This window comes from Eptatretus burgeri, chromosome 13, assembly GCF_056783735.1.
Source record: "Eptatretus burgeri isolate ZD-2024b chromosome 13, Ebu_testis_v1, whole genome shotgun sequence".
Taxonomy (NCBI): domain Eukaryota; kingdom Metazoa; phylum Chordata; class Myxini; order Myxiniformes; family Myxinidae; genus Eptatretus; species Eptatretus burgeri.
The window spans coordinates 18,503,907-18,524,121 of record NC_140973.1 but is presented as its reverse complement, the minus strand read 5'-3'; the positions used below and the strand labels follow the sequence as shown (position 1 = coordinate 18,524,121).

The window sequence follows — 20,215 nt, the reverse complement described above, 5'->3', positions numbered from 1 at the left end:
CATCTCGGATGAGCTTTGGGTCATCCCTTCACTCAGTCCTTCTGCAGTACCAGCTTCAGTCTGCATAAATAACCCTTTGGTTAGGCATTAGTATTTGATAATGTGCAGAATGAGCAAGGACAATGGAATTTAGAAAGACTCTTCCATAAGTTATTTTTAAAATTATGGGATCAATAATTTCTTAATCAAGAACCTTCTTTATTGAAGTTACAGGATTTCAAATTGATTTGCAAAGAGGAATTTTAGTTGGGGTTCTGAGTGGTGCTGACATAATTTAGAAGAATGTGGATGGCACTGACGTATTATAGGAAATGTTTTGATCTTCATTAAAACTTGCCCTCAGGTGATGAAGAGTCATCAACCAACCATTGCCTTACTGGATCCACACGTAAACCAGGCAAACTTCCTACTCCTTGAAGGGCATTAGTGGACCAGATGCGTTTTTACTGACAATCCAATAGCAAAATGGTAATTCTGCTGAGACTAGCTTACATTCCAGAAAATTAGAAGCTAAATCTGTATTAATTATATAAAGCATTAAATTGGAAAACACAACCTCTCTGATGACAAGTCCAACTACTAGCCCCAACTACAAGGTCACCACAATACCCATGGCTGGGTAAATTAACATGTAAAAATGCAGTGTGCATAAATTGTATTCTCCACATGTATATATGCACATGCAATAGCTGCATGATGAAAGCTGGGATTTTCAATGGATAAGTTGATGAAATCTTTCCAGTGATTTTCTTTTTGCAGCCATACTTTAGTAAGTAGTTATGCAATAAATTTTCAAATGTACAGAGATCAAAAACTTTCAAAATTCAATTTCATCCTTCCTGAAATGATAAGGAAGACCTTTGGATGAACTTTGCATCATGCTTGTATTGTGCTTATGCCTTGTTATATAGGGAGCCACCTACAGTATATAGTATGTACCCACTGGGGAAAGGAAGAAGAGAAATTCCGAAAATAAAAATTGAGAAAAAGAACGTGGGGAAGGGATAAGAGATTAAAAAAAAAGAAATTACGGATAAGGGGTGGAGGGAGGGGTGGAGAAGTGTGAATAGAAGGAAAATAGGAAGATGCAGGTATTGCTAAATGGAGAAGAGGTGGATTCAAATATTTGGCCATTTGCAAAGCACAATATAGGAAAAGAGGTAGACCATGGCTGAGATGGGAAGATTGTGTGAGGAGGGATATCAATAAGGTGGGGTGGTTGGAGAGTGGAGAGAGATGGCTGAGGACAGGGGGAAGTGGAGGAGTATTGTGGTCACGGCTGGGTAGTAGCTTGGTACTATTGGACCTTACCCCTTTTAAAGGGAGGAATGGGGGGGGGGAGGAGGAGGAGGAGGAGAAGGGAATAAACATGTTTCGCTTGATTGTTTTAGGGAACCCCTGTGGAAGAATTGTTGACCCACCCACCCTCCTCCCCCTGCTAATACCTCAATATACTCCATACATGCCTTAACCTCCTTTCAAACCACTTTCACCCCAATCTACTTCCAAGTTTCTTTTCCTTCTCTCCCCATTCCTCTAGCCCCCTTCCTCTTTCTGAAAAGCCTCCCTTCCTTTTGTATCATAAATTGCTTTTCCCCCCTAAATCTCCCCTTGTCTGTACATAATAAATAGATGAAGCATAATTGAGCTTCGAACTTGCTTTGCTTTTACATGCACATGGGCCTAATATTCTGTCAAATTAAACTTCATTATTGGGTAAAGACCTGTGAAACTGCAAGCAAAGTTTCTATTTTGCGCGAAAGAGCCTGGAAGTTACTAAAAATGAAGTTCAATTACAAAGATGATTCAAATTCATATGGTTACCAAAAAATAATGTCTTATTTTTGTAAAATTACCTGTACAAAACTACCTCTGTTATTATGAAATCAATTCAGAGGAATAACATTTTAGAAAAGCTCTTGTACATAACCATCAAAGATTAAAACCTTTATATTGAGTTCCAACTGCAAGTGTTATATTGAAAGTACCAACTCAAAAGAAGAGACATCCAATTACTTCTGCAAAACCAGTTCTATGAATGGCACAATGGTCTGTGATGTTGTGTCCAGCAAAGATTGCATGTCAGGCCTTTATTGGTCAATGCATTGCATTATTGAGGTGTTCGAAGTGCAATGGAGCCTGGTGTTGGCTTAGTGGTTAGGGTAGTGGGCTTGGGATCTTAGGGTCCTGAGTTCAAGCCCTGTCAGCTACGGAATTAACACCAGTTGGGGTTGACTGAGCCTGTCATCCTTCTGAAGTCAGTGAAATGAGTACCAGTGAACTGCTAATTGGGGCATTGCATCAGTGGTGCCCCCATACTCAGTAGCAATGGCGATGCACCGTTGATCATAGCCAGTTGAAAGCATGAAATCATGCCACCACAATCAGTGGAAGTATAAAAGAAAAAAAAAGTGCAATGGTGTGCAGTAATGAGTCTTTAGTTGCTGTGATTTAAAAGGTCAGGTAAAAGTGGAAAATGCACACCAGGGACTACACATGACATCTCAGTTCAAAATGCATCTCTGATCCTTTGCTCAAATTTCTGCATACAAAATCATTCTTTAAAATTCTTATATCTGAGAAACATCCATCATCATCTTCAGGAGTCGACAAACTTATCATACCTGTAGAGCCTCCTGTTCTTCCTGATGCTTCTTTAGTTGATCAAGCATTTGCTGAAACTCACGTTCCTTTGCTTCTGCTTCCTCTTGTGTTGCCTGGTTTTGCTCCTCATAAGCCATAGCCACTACGGCTAGGATGAGGTTGATCAGATAGAAGGAGCCAAGAAATATTACAAGCACGAAGAAGATCATATATGTCTTTCCAGCAGCACGTAGAGTCTGAAATAAAATAAAAACAAATAAGTGAACAAAAAAAACCTCCAAATAATTTGGCATACATCACAGTCAGGTTGGGGGCCTCTATTTATTACTACTGCTTCTACTCCAGTTTTGCTCCCTCTGCTCTCTCAGCCCTCTAACCCTCCATAGCTCCTTCAGGATTCATGCACTCTTCCACCAATCTCAACATGATTAAACTCCAAAATCCAGGCTTTCCACCCACCTCTTCTCTTTTGTTCCTCCATTATCCTATTTGTGGAAATGCCTTCTTGAGGCTGTTCTACCCCAATGTTCCCTCCAGGGCTTCAGGTACACCACAATCTCATGTCATCCTCAATCACTACTCGTGATCCTTCCAACCCCTTTTTATGGTCCAAATCCAATTAACTTCTTCTTGTAGGTCACTGTCTCCTCCCTTCCACTTTCTTCACTTTTCCTGTTCATTCTTTCCCTTCCTTGTGTCTGACTGTGCTCCCACTGTCAATTTGTTGCCTTTTTGCAATCTGTCACCTCATTCTTCCATGATCCTAGATTATGGAACCAAAAGGAAGCGTTTCCCAGAAAAGCTAAGTCAATAGACTGGTATGTGGCAGCTTAAATCCGAAAAACGAAATTGAGAATAAGCAAAGGCATTGTGAGTAGATTCTTTCCAGTAAAAGTTGGTTATAGAGGTTTTCACTCACTAGAAGTTAGGTCTCAAGAGATGTTTGTCTTTCTGGGAGATATGAGAGATGCATATTAAAAAGCTAGTATAAACAAGAGCCAGGATATCAGATTGGAAGTGGGCAAAAATAAATTATAAATTGTATTTTATTTGTTGATCGTATAATCATTGTAAGTTACAACTTTTTACCGTGGCTCGAAGAAGAGAAGTGAAACGGCATATGACAGGAATGCACGAATGCTGCACAACATGAGGGGATGAGTTGCAGGTAAAAGGGGATCTGCATCTCAGCAAGTGTACTAAAAATTTTCTAAAAAAAAATAAAAATTCAGAGGTATAAATGCAATTAATTAATTATGATTTAACTGGCATTTTCTTCGATTGTCATTTCTATCATTAACTTTGTGGTTTGCATTTATGATGATTATGGTTATGTGCAGCGTGACATTCATTATTCCACCAAATTAATATCATTTTAATTTTGCTTATTCCAAAAGTAAAAGTAATAATTTTGATACATCTACATTTATGTGTGTAGTTTAGTGAAGTTTCCAATATAAAAATGGAAACTTCAATGCCCTTGGGAACTCCCTTCAATCAAAGTATTCTTTCAAAAAATGCCCTTGCCTACCAATTACGTGTACTTCATGACATGAACCGAGTTCTCACCAATGACCTCAATTTTTTGGAGAAGCACCTCACTAAATGGAGACTTTGTCTGAACATGTCATAAACAATGTAACCACCTTGCATCCGAGCAATCATCCGGCTAATGCCAAGCTACACATCTCCTTTTGTGGTAAGCCAGTCAGTCCGCAATGAACCACATCCCAAATATCATGTTGTCACTTTGTATCACAGCCTGATGTATGGAGAATATCTGAAAAATATATGTGAGAAAGCAAAGATATCTCAAACTACAAACTTGCAGCTACGAGTTGGGGAGCATGTACATATAGCCCTTACATTTCTACACTTGCTCTGGTGTGTCCCACTGCAGAGTAATGTGCACCTGTCTTGACTGGGACCGGTCATGCTAAACACCTTGCTACCACAGGGTAAGCCAGAAATATGACCATTTTTGAAATTCGTGTGAAGGAAATAAAAAAATTTATTTCAAAATAAATTCATTCATGATATTGAAGTACATAATATGCATTTTTTTTTTTTTTTTACTGATTTAGTTTTATTTTTTGCAGGCAAAACACTTGAGTGACCAATTGGAACTGATCGGGTGAAGAACGTGCTTTCGCTATCAAAGCTTTTTCCAAGAATAATGATACTGCAACTGCTGCACAACGTCAATTCAAACTCCATTTCAATGTTCAACATCATGGAAATGTGCCGTCTGTTCGTGCTATCAAGTTATGGGTTCAGAACTTTGAGAGGACCGGTTCAACTTCAAAAGAGAAACCACCGGGAGCACCCAAATCAGTAAGAACGGCACAAAACATTGAGCGTGTAAGGGAGCCAGTTTTGAGAAGTCCGCATCGCTCCAGCTGAAAGCATGCATCAGCCTTAAAAATTTCTCAAACAGCTTGGTCGTATCTAAAGGACAAAGAGTATGTTAACCATCCACAAACTCTTCATGAACTTATGGAAAACATCAGACGCTAAATCAATGATATTGACGTGGCCATGTTGCAGAACGTCATGAATAATTGGCGTCCAAGATTGGAGGAATGTGCCAGATGAAATGGTGCGCATCTTCAAGATGTTCTTTTCCACAAATAAATGGCATGTTATGTACTTCACTTTCTTGTAAGAATTTGTTTTGAAATACAACATTTTATTACCTTTACACGAGTGTTAAAAATAACCATATTTCATGCTAACCCTGTATTCTGAACTCTGCAATGAGACCCTGAAAGCACCATAATGTCAACCCTTCTACCATGAGTACCTGTGCTAACCAACCTCGTACAGTTGGACATTTAAGAGTCAAACATGAGAGTCTCGAGGATACCTCTGTATCGAAGCAAATGTTAACCTGCCTGTCTATGAGCTAGAAAACCCTCCAAGACCTCGACTGAAGTCATGAAAGCCTTTCTGGATTAGGAGAATGAGAGCAGCCAACATGAATGGCAAGTTGTGACCAGTAATGGGAAAAGTTCTCGGTTTCAAATGGACAGCTAATCTCAGACCACACCCAAACGCCACTCGGGCTTTGATTTACACAGACAGTAGTACAGTAAATTCAACCGACTGTGAACTTTACATGCAAGGACTGCTCACCATATGCAAAGTGGAAGCTAACAAAGTCTAGAATGTTATTTTAGTCATCAAGATCAGACAGTCATACATGTAGTGGGAGACTGTGTGCAGAGGAGAGTCATGAAGTCCTTTCCAGAAATACATGAAGAAATACATGCAGAAGACTGCAATCAAGTGGCTCTGGTCATTCAACTTGCAGTTATAGTGTCTACATCATCATATGAATTTTTTTTTATATTGTACAGTTAGATTAGAACCAGTGATCATTGAAGGTTCACTGGACTCTGTAGAACACATTAGGTTACCCGTGATTGGTAGAAACCCACAATATTAGAACCCATAATATTTTAGGGTTTACTGTACTGTATCGTAAACCCTAAAATATTGTGAGTTCTAATATCGTGAGTTTCTACCAATTGCAGGCAACCTATTGTGTTCCAATTTTGTTATTGTGGTATTAAGCCTGATGTTGGCTTTGTGGTTAGGGTGGCGGCTTGGGATCCTAGGGTCCTGAGTAAGCCCCGTTGGGCCGCTGAATTAATACACCAGGAGGTTGACTCAGCTTGTCATCCTTCCGAGGTCAGCAAAGTGAGTACCAGTGTACTGGTAAGGGGGACACTGCATCAGCGGCATAGCCGCGTCCCAACCAATGATGCAACCAGCAGCCACAGGCTGAACTCGATAGAGAGAGGGAGAGATTATGGTATTTAATTTCAGGCAATCACAGTTTTTGAGCTGAGATGAGTCATTTTTTTGCGTCCACATATCCAATTACCCCTCATTTCGAGCCTTTTTTGTTTCTCACGCACCATTAATTGTAGTAATCAGACCAGCATATGGGAATGGAGGTAAATTTAATAATGAATCGTCATCAAACAGGAAATGACATTCGGAGATCCCACAATACAAGATTGAGTATGAACACAACAGTTAAAAATACACCTGAGCGGGTTTGACGGTCAGCTTGGATACAAAACTTGATGCAACCGAGTGTTAATCAACATTAGCGACTATGAAAGGTGAAAACAGAATTTAAATTGAACTTAAAATAACCGCGCGAAGCCGTGTTGAAGTCAGCAGACCTCATGTTGCCCAATAAACAGGGCCAGATGACAGAGGTACTAGAAACGAGAAACTAGTTGGTTGAATTAAATCTTCTCAATAATCCCTATGAAACCCATTATGCATTCTAGTCGTCTGATGCTTCCTTATAGGCCATTCGACCAATCGGTCATTTTGCACATGATAACCCTGTAACGTTGACCCCGAGGTGAAAGTGCAAAAAAGGGCTCAGACGATCTAAAGAGAGCAACTAGTATTATCATCGTGTCAAGTTAGAACTCAATCAGCCAAGACATCGAGGAGGAGATAGAAAAATAAAAATTGTTGACGGACGGACGGACGGATGGGTGGGCGGACGGACAGATCTGAGGACATCGAACGGTTATATTAGGTCAGCGAGCTGACCTAATAATGGTGCCCAAATGTAAAACGATGGACAAAACTAATCGTGCCAAAAGGCAGAGAAAGGTGATGACATTGTGTGAAGAAATCGAGTTGTTGGATACGTCGACAAGAAGTGAAAGTGCGGCATATGTGGGTCGCCATTACCGGATCAATCAACCAACTGTGTGTAAACATGAGTCCTGTGAACGTCATATTGAAAGGATGGAAAAAGCACCTGATGTTTGGATCGAGGACGAAATGGGAAAACATGCTTGTGAGTGGACTGATGTATGGGAGAAATCATTGTGGATTTACCAGCATTTTCATGAGGCACCCGGGACCGAAGGCTCCTCCGCTCCAACTCATGGACCGAATCGAGGTGAAGGGATTTATGTCGGAGTAGGTGTGTTGATTTTAACACCGAAGAGAAGGGATTATTTTGGAAGAGGATCCATCCAATACCTTCCTGCCAAAGCAGGGAAGATCTGCTGCAGGTCACGATGGATAAGAATTGTTTTACCCTTCCTCTAAGCCTGGTGTTGGCTTAACGGTTTGGCTGGCTGGCTTAACACATGAGGGTCTTGAATTCAAGCCCTTGTTACCTGTTGAATTAACACCATGCGGGTTGACTAAGCTTGCCATCCTTCTTAGGTCAGCGAAATGAGTACCAGCATGCAGGTGGCAAGGAGCATTGCATCGGTGGCACAGTCATGCCCCCAGAAAATGATGCAACCAAGCAGCCACAGATTGCATACGAATACATAACCATTCTTCTATGTGGCAATGCAGCAGGCACCTTCATCATGCTCGCAATGATCCAACAGCCAGCACAACTTGTATGTCCACATCTTTCAAACCTCCACCCCCCCCCCCCCCGCCACATCAGCATCATCTCCGAGCTAAGGCTTGTCTTTTATATTTAAGGCAGAGTACAGTACAAACGAGTGGGTGATATTGTCGTATCCAGGGGTTTAACCCCTACCTGGACGGATGGCCAAACCTCTGCCTTGGAGGCTTACAGCCGAGACTCTCGGAGATCAATGCGTGCGTGGGAAAGAAATGGCGGTAAAGGGACGGAGGCACACGGGTTGTACGCAACTCACAACAGATACACGAACACAAGCAAATGAAATAGAACAAATAATTATGAAAACGTGAGGTAATCTAAATCTAATTGAGGTGCTTCCACGCAAACTTAAATACAGTACAGACAAGGGAACAGGATACTAAAAGAGAAATCCCTACTTTATCCCGACACTTAGCTGTGTGCCCAGGGATGGTATTTATGGAAAGTAGAATTGAGGCATTTCGTCGTGCATGTGCAAACACGCCCTCCAAAATGGCGCTCGGCCACGTACGTCAGGCAATTCATGAGCGGAATTCAACACCAAGGCTAAGAGACCCCCTGCAGATTTCCCGTGCATCAATCGTACTCACCGACCCGCTGCTTTTCAGAATGGCTGCCGCACCCTTCGGTTATATACATGAGGCTCAGAGTCCATTCCTCACGACCAACCCAAGAGCCAAAGGCCAGCATTTTGCTTCACCACGCACGCCAAAATTACCTCAGCAAAAATACGTTAATCGTGCCATCTTCTTCATGCGTCGAAGGAAAGCCATTTTGTCATGCCCTGATCTTTCACTCCATCTCCTAACTACGTCATCATCTCAACCGCGTGCATCCTTTTTCCGTACTCAACCCTATTCACACTGACCTTGTGCGCGTGCTCCCCATCTCTCGTGATTACTGCGCAAACAACCCTTCTTCATCGACGTCATGCCGAACCAACCTCCGGGGCTTGGCCTGCCACACGAAACCCTCATTACGCTTTGCTTGTTTGTTGTCATCATGGTTTTGGTTATAAAAAACGAAACTCCTTCATGGTTAGCTAGGAAATGCGAAAATGTAGGAATAGTTTACAGGGGGCAATTATTGTACTTAATCCCTGTCTAATTAACACTGCACCACCCCCCCCCCCCCGTGGGGTGACACGTTACACTTAAGCTCACAAGTCAGGTCAGGTCAGGTATGTAAGCATGCACAAGTCAGGTTTCCACCGGTTCTCCAGGGGCCTCTGTCTGGCCATCCCCCAGGCAGATGCCTGGCCCATCCCCATGAGATGCTGATCAACCTACTGCAACCACAAGGCACGTGGTCGGCCCAATGGCCTCCTCCATTCATGAGGCTCTCTCGCTGAGAGAAGCTGGTGAGCAGGATCAGCATCAGGAAAACGAGCCACATGTCCATACAGCCGCAGCTGATGCTCACGGACTATGCAGGTTACAAATCTCATTTGAGTCTCCTAGCAACTGCTCGTTGGACACAAGGTAAAACCAGCGATAGCCAAGAATTCTCCGAAGAGACCTGGAACCAAAGGAATTAAGTCTCCATCTCAGATCCTGGTCAGAGTCCAAGTCTCACATCCATTAAGAGTGGAAGCATCAAGGACCCGAAGGCTCAGACTTTCTTCCTCCTGCACAAGTACCGGCAGCGCCGCACCATGTGATCCAGTGAATCCATGACTCCCCAGGTCTGACCCAGACGTCTGTTGACATCTGGCTCACAGCCAGCAGAGACATGAATATCACTGCCAAGGTATGTGAATCTCTCCATGACCTCAACATCCTCGCCACAAACAGGTACAGACAAGATAGCAGCATCCAAGATGTCATTGAAAGCCTGCATGTTTGTTTTGACCCAGGAAACGCATAATCCCAGCGGCTCCAAATCCTCATTCAGCACCTCGAGGGCCCCAAAAAAGGATATTTAAAGTCTCCGCAAAGATGACTGCATCATCTGCGAAATCAAGGTCAGATATCTTGACATTCCCAGAATAATGCACCATAGCTTGATCTCTCTGACATCCTCCCCAGAATCCAGTCCATAAAAGCGCTCAAAGTATGGGGGCCAGTACACACCCCTAACAAACTCCAGGAACAACTGGAAATAAGTCAGAGAAGGTATCACCACATCTCACAGCACTCTCAGTACCAGAGTATAGTTCAGACATCAGATCGATCAGTTTTGGTGGCACCCCACGAAGACTAAGAATCCTCCAGAGGGCATTAAGATTCACTGAATCAAACGCTTTAGAGAGATCAACATATGCTGCAAGCAGCCCCTGCCGAAACTCTCGTCTTCCTTCGGTGAGGACCTGAAGAGCAAGGATACAATGAATCGTTGACCTCTTTGGTGTAAAGTCTGACTGCTCTGGACACTGGTGCTCAAGCAGATGGTGGCGAACCCTTTCAAGAATTATCTGAGCAAAGACCTTTCCCGGCACTGTGAGCAGAGTTAACTCTCGGTAGTTGTTGCATTCTTGGTGATCACCCTTCCCTTTCCAGAGAGGGACAACAAGGCCCCTCTTCCAGTCAGTTAGGATGATGCCTGTGTTCCAGGCAGAGCACAGAACTGCATGCAATGACATGAGTACAGTATTTCCACCAGTTTTGAGAAGTTCAGCATGGATGCCAGAGATCCCAGGAGCTTTACCCAATTTCAACCGGTTCACTGCAATCTACTTTTCCATAAACGAAGGTGGACCACAGTTGATTGGAGGGTCAGCAATAGGGATAGTAACACCCCTGACATCCAAGTCGAAAGCTGGTGGATCAGCCTCGTACAGCCGCTCAAGGTAACCGGCCCAGTAGGCCTTCACTTCGGACTTCTCTTTCAAGAGCCCAACACCCTTTGCTCTAACTGCAGTATACCGAGTGATGGGCTAGGATGAACGCAATGCGTGAATTTCCCTGTAAGCAGGACGAGAATCACTTGACCACAGGTGATGCTCTACCCCCTCAAAGATTCCTCGCACATAGGCCTCTTTGTCCACCTTTAGGGCACGTACAATTTTACGCCTCAGCTCCCTGAACAGCTCAGCTCTGCCATTCAGCCTGGCCCTGGGACTCTGGTCAAAGGTTTCCAGTGTCTCTTGAGAGACAAAATTCTTCTTCGCCTTATGGTGAGTTCCAAGATATCCACCGGCAACATCAAGGGCGGTGGTCTTGAAGGCACTCCACAAATCTTCAGGATCCCCCAAAGCACCCAGACCCTCCCAAATCTCCACTCAGCCTCTTCACAAACTCCTCAAATACCCTCTCATCCTTGAGCTTGCTAACATCCAGCCTAGGCTGGGATGGTACCATTCTCCTGGATTTAAGCTGCAACTTCAGAGTTGCTACAACAAGCCGGTGGTCAGTGTTGAGGAACTGAGCACTCTGGTAGACCCTGCAGTTCAGGATCATCTTCCAGCGACCATCATTGTACACGTGGTCAATCTCCTTTGCCACACCACCAGTATTGGAATTCCAAGTCCAGCGATGAGCCTGTGGGTGCTGAAACCATGAACCAGCCAACCTAAGTCCATGACTTCTTGCAAAGTCAAGGAACTTAGTGCTATTTTGGTTCGCAGTACCAGACCAATAGGGACCAACACATGTCTCATAATCATCCCTATCAGTTACAGTTGATGCATTGAAATCCCCCAGGACTAAAAGAGTATCTCGCCTGGGGTACTGATCAACCACAGACTCGAGCGTGGCATAAAATGCATACTTCATGATGAGATCACTCACCTCAGTTGGAGCACATACAGAGACCAGGGAAACGACACTCAAGGAGTGACGCATTCTTCGTCTCATAATACGTTCATTGATTGGTGTTACCTCAATTATCATTGGAGTCAGCTTATTGGACACAGCTACAGCAACTCCTTGGGCATGGTAACCATCAGAGCGACCAGACCAATCGTCGGTGTAACCACTCGCCATCCGGTCTCCAAATCTCAGAGAGTGCTGGAATACCGATGTCCAAACGCTTGAGCTCAGATGATAACAGAGACAGGTGATCCTCCTCTCTTAGGGATAGGACATTCCAGGCACCCACACGAAGGGACCACCTCAGGTTAACCCAACCACCTTCTGGTAGACGACACCTCAGCACTACCCCGACACACACTACCACAATCTGACCCGGGAAGGATACCTTGTGGTTTTCCTCCTATCATCAAAGATTGGGGGTCCTGAAGGCTTTGCCCCCATCCCGTCATCCGGTGAGCTGCCCTGTAAAGGGCAGCTGCACAGCAAGTACTCCCATGGAGTGGGTTTTCAGATTTTTTTTTGTGCTTTTTGCATGTTTTGCAGAATGAAGGGTTTTACGGTGACCGGAGTGCAAATCCTGCCACCAACCTCCTAATAAAAAGTCACCCAACTGCAGGAGGACGTCCGCAGGCACAGTTGGGCACTAGATATGAATGGCCGTTGGCTCACAGGGAGTTCCTCCACCCTTTGACAAGTTTTGTTTTTAATCCTATTGGGTGTCCATATCATACACCCTCCTCAGCAAGAAACTTGATGGGGGAGACGGTTTAGTCGCCGACAACCCGACCATGAAACAGATTAGTGCAGGTTTACATGGTACCTGTAGCAAGTCACAGATGTCTCCCTACTCACAGTCTCCCTACTTAATTACATCAAGTTCACGGTCTCCCTACTTAATTATGTCAAGATGTCTCCTCCACGTCCACGGACCGGACCAAATAACTCTATTCAATCCTAACTTTCCTTTGAAATTCTTCCATCCATCCCACAAACATAACAATATGTTTACCCTCACCCACTTTCCTGTTTTGGAATATATTTAAAGGTAAAACTCTTGTTTTTGTTTAATTGACACCATATTTATTGTATTTATATGTTTATTTCAATGTTAACTTTCTTTATGGATGTATATTTATGTGTTTATTTCAATTGTAATGTGTTTAGTTCTGGCTGCCCTCAATCTTCCTCAATATTGTCTCCAGGTCCAGGAACCAACCCTCCCCCCCCTCTTCCCAATGGCCCTTGGTTTCCATGATCGTGGTTTTAACTATCACAGAATTTTCCAGGAACCAAACCCCTACGATATTTTAGCGTTTACTGTATTCCATCAAGCTGTGGATGAATGTCTTGCAGGACATAAGAGTTCAGGTATGCCAATAAAGTACTTTGCATGACGGAGGATGCCCAGTCGGTGACTGGCTTTGGAGACCAACTTTGAAATGTGGTTTGCCCAAGAAAAAGTATGGCTGAGAGTGAGACCCAAGAGTTTGAGTGACTGATCTTCTTTAAGAGGATTGTTAAGAAAGTGGATGACAGGTTTTTGCCAGACGATCCTTTTGGAGAGATGGAGAGGGAGAGGGGGGAGAGGGAGAGGGGGGAGAGGGAGAAGGGGGAGAGGGAGAAGGGGGAGAGGGAGAGGGGGGAGAGGGAGAGGGAGAGGGAGAGGGAGAGGGAGAGGAAGAGAGAGAGCCTCCTGCTCTCCATAAGCTCAAAGCATAACCAAGCAGAACAACCGCTGGCACTCCCCAATCTGCCTCATCTCCTCGAACCTTGGAATTGCTTGATCATCTGCTATTATCTCTCTTCAACTGCAAACTGCAGTGCCAAACCATTTCGTTTCTTGAAGTGCAGTAATCTTCACATGGCATCTCTCCAGTTCCCTCATAATCAAGCCCACACTCCAAATCTTGTCTTCGTTTTTCTGGCATGCAGTCTCAACTGAGCCTTCCGTATCAAGCAGTGATATAACATTCCAGGTACCAGTGTACATGTATGAACATGAGTGCCATGCTCTTGCCCCATGTGCAAAACAACTTGACCGGGGAGTTTGCAAAACCTCCACAGTTGTACCAGTGCAGTAAGAATCGCATGGTACCATTGTTGGGTGCCCTGGACTCAGATTCTCATCAACTTTCACTTGCAATGCAATAGTCGCGTTAGCCAAGAGTACCAATGGACAACCCTATTACATGCGGTCACCACGATGAGTTTGGGGTTGGACTTGTGACTGAGGGACACACACACAACCACACGTTCTGTTTTATAGCCCAACTTACCAGCTGATAAAGATTCTCCCAATAGTCTTGTGTCATGAGGCGGAAGAGAGATAGGAAGGCCCAGCTGAAGGTATCAAAGCTGGTGTAGCCGTAGTTGGGATTTTCACCAGCCTTAATGCACATGTAGCTTTCTGGACACTGCCTGGAAATGTGACAGGAAATCACATTTATACATGCCTCAATTAGGGTCCCAAAGGGTACCCCTTTGATTTTTTTTATACACAATGTTATATAAGAGCTAGCACACAGAACGTATAACAAGGGAAGCAGGAGACAAGAGGGATGGGAGAAAGAAGCACAAACCAGTGGGGAATAGACACATGAGTAGATCTGTGGTAGGGAGTGGGATGGGGTGGGGTACACGGGATAAACAATATTGACACTACAGGGACTTTCAGGAAGGAAAGCAGGGAATTTGAAGGAAATGGATTTGGGGTGGATTAACAGGGGAAGAAAAAATAATGGTTTTGGATGGGGGAAGATAAGAGATGGTGGTGAACAGCTGTTTTGAAGACCTGGAGGGAAGAGTGAGATTGAAGAGTGTGTGGGAGTTTGTTCCAAAGGTGGGGAAAAAAGAGGAATGAAAGAATGAAGGTGATTAGTGATTCTGCTCATCTTCATTCTTTCTAATGTCATAGAATAAACATTTTGATGTGTTTATTTTACCATATTTAATTATTATTAAAGTACCTCCGCCACAGTTTTGCAGGTTTATTCCCTTTAAAATTCATTTTCTCTGCAACCGCTTGAGCGAATGACATGAGACTTTCAACATAGGAGTGACTACTCATGTATAATTTTTAAATGATAATTATGATGTCATCGGTCACATGGTATGGCAGCCATGTTGGAAAAAGGAAAAACTTTGGACCTCTTATTTTCTGAAACAACCCCATGGAAAAAAAAATTGAAACTTGCCACATGTTAAGTACTCCCCATGGCACATGTTAAGTACTTCACACACAGTCTTCGGAATATAGTTCGATGATTTCAACATCATATGTCACATCATCTGGCAGCCATGTTTTTTGGAATTTTTATGCCTCTGCTGAAGAAGTCGCTGGAGGCATTATGTTTTTGGTTGTCCGTCCATCCGTTAGTATTTTGGACGGACAACTCAAAAACATAATGCCTCCAGCGACTTCTTCTGCAGAGGCATAAAAAAACAAAAAAAACATACGTCCATGCTAATTTTCTCGCTTTTCACTGCAACCACTTATCCGATTGACACAAAATTTTCACCATCGGTGTGACTACTCAGGTGGAATGTTTCAATGATAATTATGACATCATAGTTCACGTGGTGTGGCAGTGATGTAATTTGGATGTCTGTATCTCAAAAACTGCTCCATGGAAAAAATTGAAGCTTGGCACATGTCAAGTACTCCCCATGGGAAACAAGTGTGATTTTTTTTTTTGATGATGTTATAGGTGGCTTCGTTATGACATCATAATTGCTTACATCAAACGCTATATCTGATCAGTCGGAAAAATATTGAGAGTTATCTAGAGCTAAATTGTATTGGGGGGGGGAGGGGGGAGAGAATTGATGACGATATCAGTCACATGGTTTGGCAGCCATATTATTTTGGCAAACCTTCAAAAATCTTGTTCTCTAAAGTGGCTGAACAGATCAAGGTGAAACTTTATAGGTATGATCACCTATTCATGAGGAACAAAAAGTTCTCCACCTATAATGACAGTTCACATGGTTTGGCAGCCATTTTGGATTTACCTTGAAACCTTAAAATCCTCTCCTGAACGGCTAGACAGATTGAGGGGAAACTTCACCCACATATTCCCCAAGCCTTGGGGATACCAGAGTGTTCACAATTAATTAATAGGTCACATGGTCTGGCAGCCATATTGGATTGAATGAAAATCTGTTTTTTGTAATTTCTCTTGAACCACATGTTATCTTTGAACCACACTAAACTCGGTGTTTGCAGCTAAATCTTGTGTCCCAAACCCATCACTATCTCTACCCACTTTACCCAGTCGCACCCAACTGTCCCTGGACTCTGTATCCTTTTCTCCTGACAAGGTGGAGAGCTTGCTTTCAAACCTCGAGTCAGATTCTGCAACAGGTCCAGACGGCATCAGCCCACGTGTCCTCAAAGCCTGCTCTTCTGCTCTTGCTCACCCTCTCTCTGTTCTATTCACCCTCTCATTTTCCCAAGGTCATCTGCCATCTGCTTGGAAATCTGCTAACATCACTGCCCTGCATAAAAAAGGTGCAAAAACAGATCCCTGTAACTATAGACCAATCAGCCTTCTCCCAATCATCAGCAAGGTTATGGAATCCATCATCGCTTCAGACATGAAATCCTTCCTCTTCTCCAATGGCTTGATTTCCAATCATCAATTTGGTTTCAGACCAGGTCACTCTACCCTAGATATGCTGCTACTGCTCTCCCATCAATGGATGGAGGTCCTCAATGCCAGACAGGAAATCCGAGCCGTATCCCTGGACATATCACGTGCTTTTGACACAGTCTGGCACCCTGCCCTACTCACCAAACTCTCTTCCCATGGTATTCAAGGCCATCTCCACTCATGGCTCGCAGACTTCCTCTCCTGTCGCAGTCAACGTGTGGCCCTAAATGGAGTTCTTTCATCCCCTCTTCCTGTGCAGGCTGGAGTTCCTCAAGGTAGCGTTCTGGGCCCTGTTCTTTTTCTGGTTTTCATCAATGATCTCTCGGACTCTCTGGAAAATCCTCTATTTCTCTTTGCCGATGACTCAACCCTCTGCCGTACCATCTGTCATCCCTCAGACCGGCAAGCAGCAGCTTCTTCGCTCACTGCAGATCTGGATAAAATCACAAACTGGTCCAACACGTGGAACATGTCTTTCAATCCAGACAAATCTCACACTCTCACTATGTCTCTTCGAAAGGACCGTTTACAAAACCCCCCATCCACTTTCTCAACAATCCTCTGGAAGAAGTCTTTTCTTTCAAGCTTCTGGGTCTCACTATCTGCCATGACCTTTCCTGGGAAAGTCACATTTCCAACCTTGCCTCAAAAGCCAGTCGCCGACTGGGAATCCTCCGTCGTGCAAAGTCCTTCCTCGGCCCTCTTGAGCTCCTGACCACTTACAAAGCTTTTGTCCGTAGCCTGATGGAGTACTGCTCTCCCCTCTGGGCTGGTGCTCCTGCCTCCCACCTTTCTCGACTTCACGCTGTCGAAACCAGGGCTTTTAAGATCATTGGCATCTCCCGCAATGAAGCTGAGTCTTTGGGCCTCTCACTCAATCACCGCAGGTTGGTCGGTGGTCTTTCTGTCTTCTACCGACTCCTCTCCAGCCTTGCCCCCCTGCTCTCTCTGCGATTTGTCCCAACCACATTTCCACAGGGCGCTCAAGGTCCGCCAACAACCCCCTTCTGGTAAAACTACCAAAATCACGAATCACTGCTCATCTTCACTCTTTCATTCCTCTTTTTTCCCGCCTTTGGAATAAACTTCCTCACTCTATTCTTTCCCATTCTTCCCTTCAGGCTTTCAAAACAGCTGTTCACCACCACCTCTTATCTTCCCCCATCCAAATCCTCGATCTTTTCTACCCCCGATAATCCACCCAAGCCCACTTCCTTCAATTCTCCTGCTTTCCTTCCTGAAAGTCCCTTTAATGTCCATCTTCCCCTCGCCATGTTCCCCGTCCCATCCCCATCCCTCTCCCTTCCACAGTTCACCTGTGTCTGTTCCCCAATGTTTTGTCCCTTCCACTCCCGCCCCTCTTGTCTCATGCCTCCTTGCTGTGAGTTGTGTGTTAGCTCTCATACGAGCCTCGACCAAGGTATAAAAAAAAACAAACAAAAAAAAAACAAAAAAAAAAACCACTTTATCAATCATGTGAAAGTCACAATTATGATCTAGTTGTCATAGGGAATGTATTTTTAAATTTCAAATAGATTGGACGCATGGTTTGGCAGCCAGAATTATTTAATATTTTGAATCCGAGTTTAGGGATTCAAATCAAACTTGGTACAAGTATGTATAATGATGTAATAATGTGGACAGAGGCATATCTGGCAAAGACGTGACATCAAAGAGTGCCCTTCTCATTTTGCATCTGTTTTTTCACAACTTTGAGTTTTTATGACTATAATTTTTTGAATCCCATTCTGAATTCAGTTTTATAAAGAGGACATCAAGGGTCATCTGTCCGATCAAAGAGGAGTTACAACAAAGCGGGGTTGTATCATAGCGGGGCGGCTTTGGACATGGCCATAATTGCCTGCAGTCATAAAGCATGCGTCGCGTTTTCTCTTGTAACTCTGAGCAATGTTATATGTTTGAAAGGAGGTGTTTGGGAAAGTAGTGGACACACAGACACACACAGGCACATCCACGAATATTTTTGGATGAAATTAATCTTTTCCTCTCAACACAATATATATCTTCACTTTCTAGTCCCTTTACAATTCAACCACAGTGTAAAAGCCTGGACTGTATTAATTGCAAGTCAAAATCAATGATGTAGTAATTCTCATTCTGTTGTTACTACACAATAAGTTTCATTAAAAGCTTAAGCAAATTAATCAACCCATTTAAGTTACTGCTGCATAATTCATAGTAATCCCTTAACCTATATGCCAATTTGGATAGTTTTTGTAGTCAATTAAAAATAATGTTCAATGTACCTAATGTAATCCGAACCAACAGCATCGGATTGCAGCCAATTGGTTATTTATCACACGAGAATAAAATTGATTTATTATTTATCCCATGATCGACCTAATAAATAGTGTTAGCAATGCCTTGCAATAGACTAAAACAAGTCAAAAAGACATAAAATGTCATTGCCCCTATTGTTTTAGTAATTTTGCTGTGTGGAGTTAAAGGGCCAGCCCATATTTATGTACAACTAAAATGGCTGCCAGTCTATCAGTCGGCCATCTTTGATCAGATTACGAACAAAAGTGAGGGGCACATGCATGCCATCAAGTACTGTGTTTGTGCCAAGTTTGAACGAAATCGGATCATGTATGTCTGAGAAATGGTTGGGGACACATTTAAGGAACAAAATGGCCACCCGACGGCCGTCTTGGATCTGATGTCGAAAAAAAAAATGACGTGCACATGTAAGCCATCATTCATTATCCAGGTGCAAAGTTTGAACAACAGGTAAATGCATGTCCGAGAAATGGTTGAGGACGTGTTCAACATCGGGTTTTTTACAACTAAAATGGTCGTCAGTTGGTCAACTTGGATCTGATGTCAAGAAAAAAAAAATAACCACATGCATATGCAAGCCATAATTAATTATCTGTCTGCCAAGTTTGAACAACATTGGTAAATGCATGTCCGAGAAATGGTTGAGGACGTGGTCAACATTAGGTTGTGTTTTTTTACAACTAAAATGGCCGCCAGTCTACCAGTCAGTGATCTTTAATCGGATCACAAAATTAAGTTAGGTGTAAGTGTATGCATTGTGTACTGTGCTTTTGCCAAGTTTGAACAAAATCGGACCATGTATGTCGAAGAAATAGTTGGGGACATGTTTAAATACCAAAATAGCCACCAGTCAGCCATCTTGTATCTTTCCTTGAAATAAAAATGATGTGCTCATGAAAGCCATCATTCTCAGATGATGCCTCAGACATGTATGCCAAGTTTGAACAACATCAATGAATACATGTCTGAGAAATGGTTGAGGACATGTTCAACATTGGGTTTTTTTTACAACTAAAATGGCCACCAGTTGGCCATCTTGGATTTTATCTCGAAAAAGAATGGCGTGCATATGTGTACCATCACGTGTTGTCTTTGTGCCAAGTATGAATAAAATCAGTCTGTACATGTCCGAGATACGGTTGCAGACGCACGCATAGAAATGAAAATAGAGACCAAATCCATAAGCCCACGTTTCCGGCAAAGTCCAACGAGGGCTAATAATGCTTTTTAAATAGAATGGCTCATCTTCAAAACAGGGTTATTCTCGAGGTAGCTTTATATATTTGCAAGACTTTGTGGAACGAGAGTTCATTGAATATCTTACCCCACGCAGTCTTGATAAAAAGGACATGAGATTTTTCTTCTTCTTCCTCCTCTTCCCTATATAAGGAGTGAGGTCCAATGCCACCAAGCTTCTGTCCTGTCTTGACCACGATACCTCCTCCACCTCCTCTGTCATCAGCCAACTCTCTCCACTTTCCAATCACCACTACTTTACG

The 20,215-nt window shown here is 43.4% G+C and overlaps 1 protein-coding gene across 6 annotated transcripts in view; it reads right to left on the bottom strand.

Moving 5' to 3' along the window:
* Positions 1-20,215, bottom strand: part of LOC147013973 (sodium channel protein type 1 subunit alpha-like) — a 263,021-nt gene that overhangs the window by 108,430 nt on the left and 134,376 nt on the right. For all 6 annotated transcript variants that reach the window (XM_085851455.1, XM_085851453.1, XM_085851450.1 and 3 more), the window contains 3 exons: positions 14,040-14,181; positions 2,625-2,840; positions 1-60 (listed from right to left, as the gene is read on the bottom strand). The exon at positions 1-60 is cut by the window's left edge and continues 189 nt beyond it. In XM_085851455.1, the coding sequence (XP_085707581.1) occupies positions 1-60; positions 2,625-2,840; positions 14,040-14,181 (418 nt within the window). The remainder of the gene's footprint in view (positions 61-2,624; positions 2,841-14,039; positions 14,182-20,215) is intronic.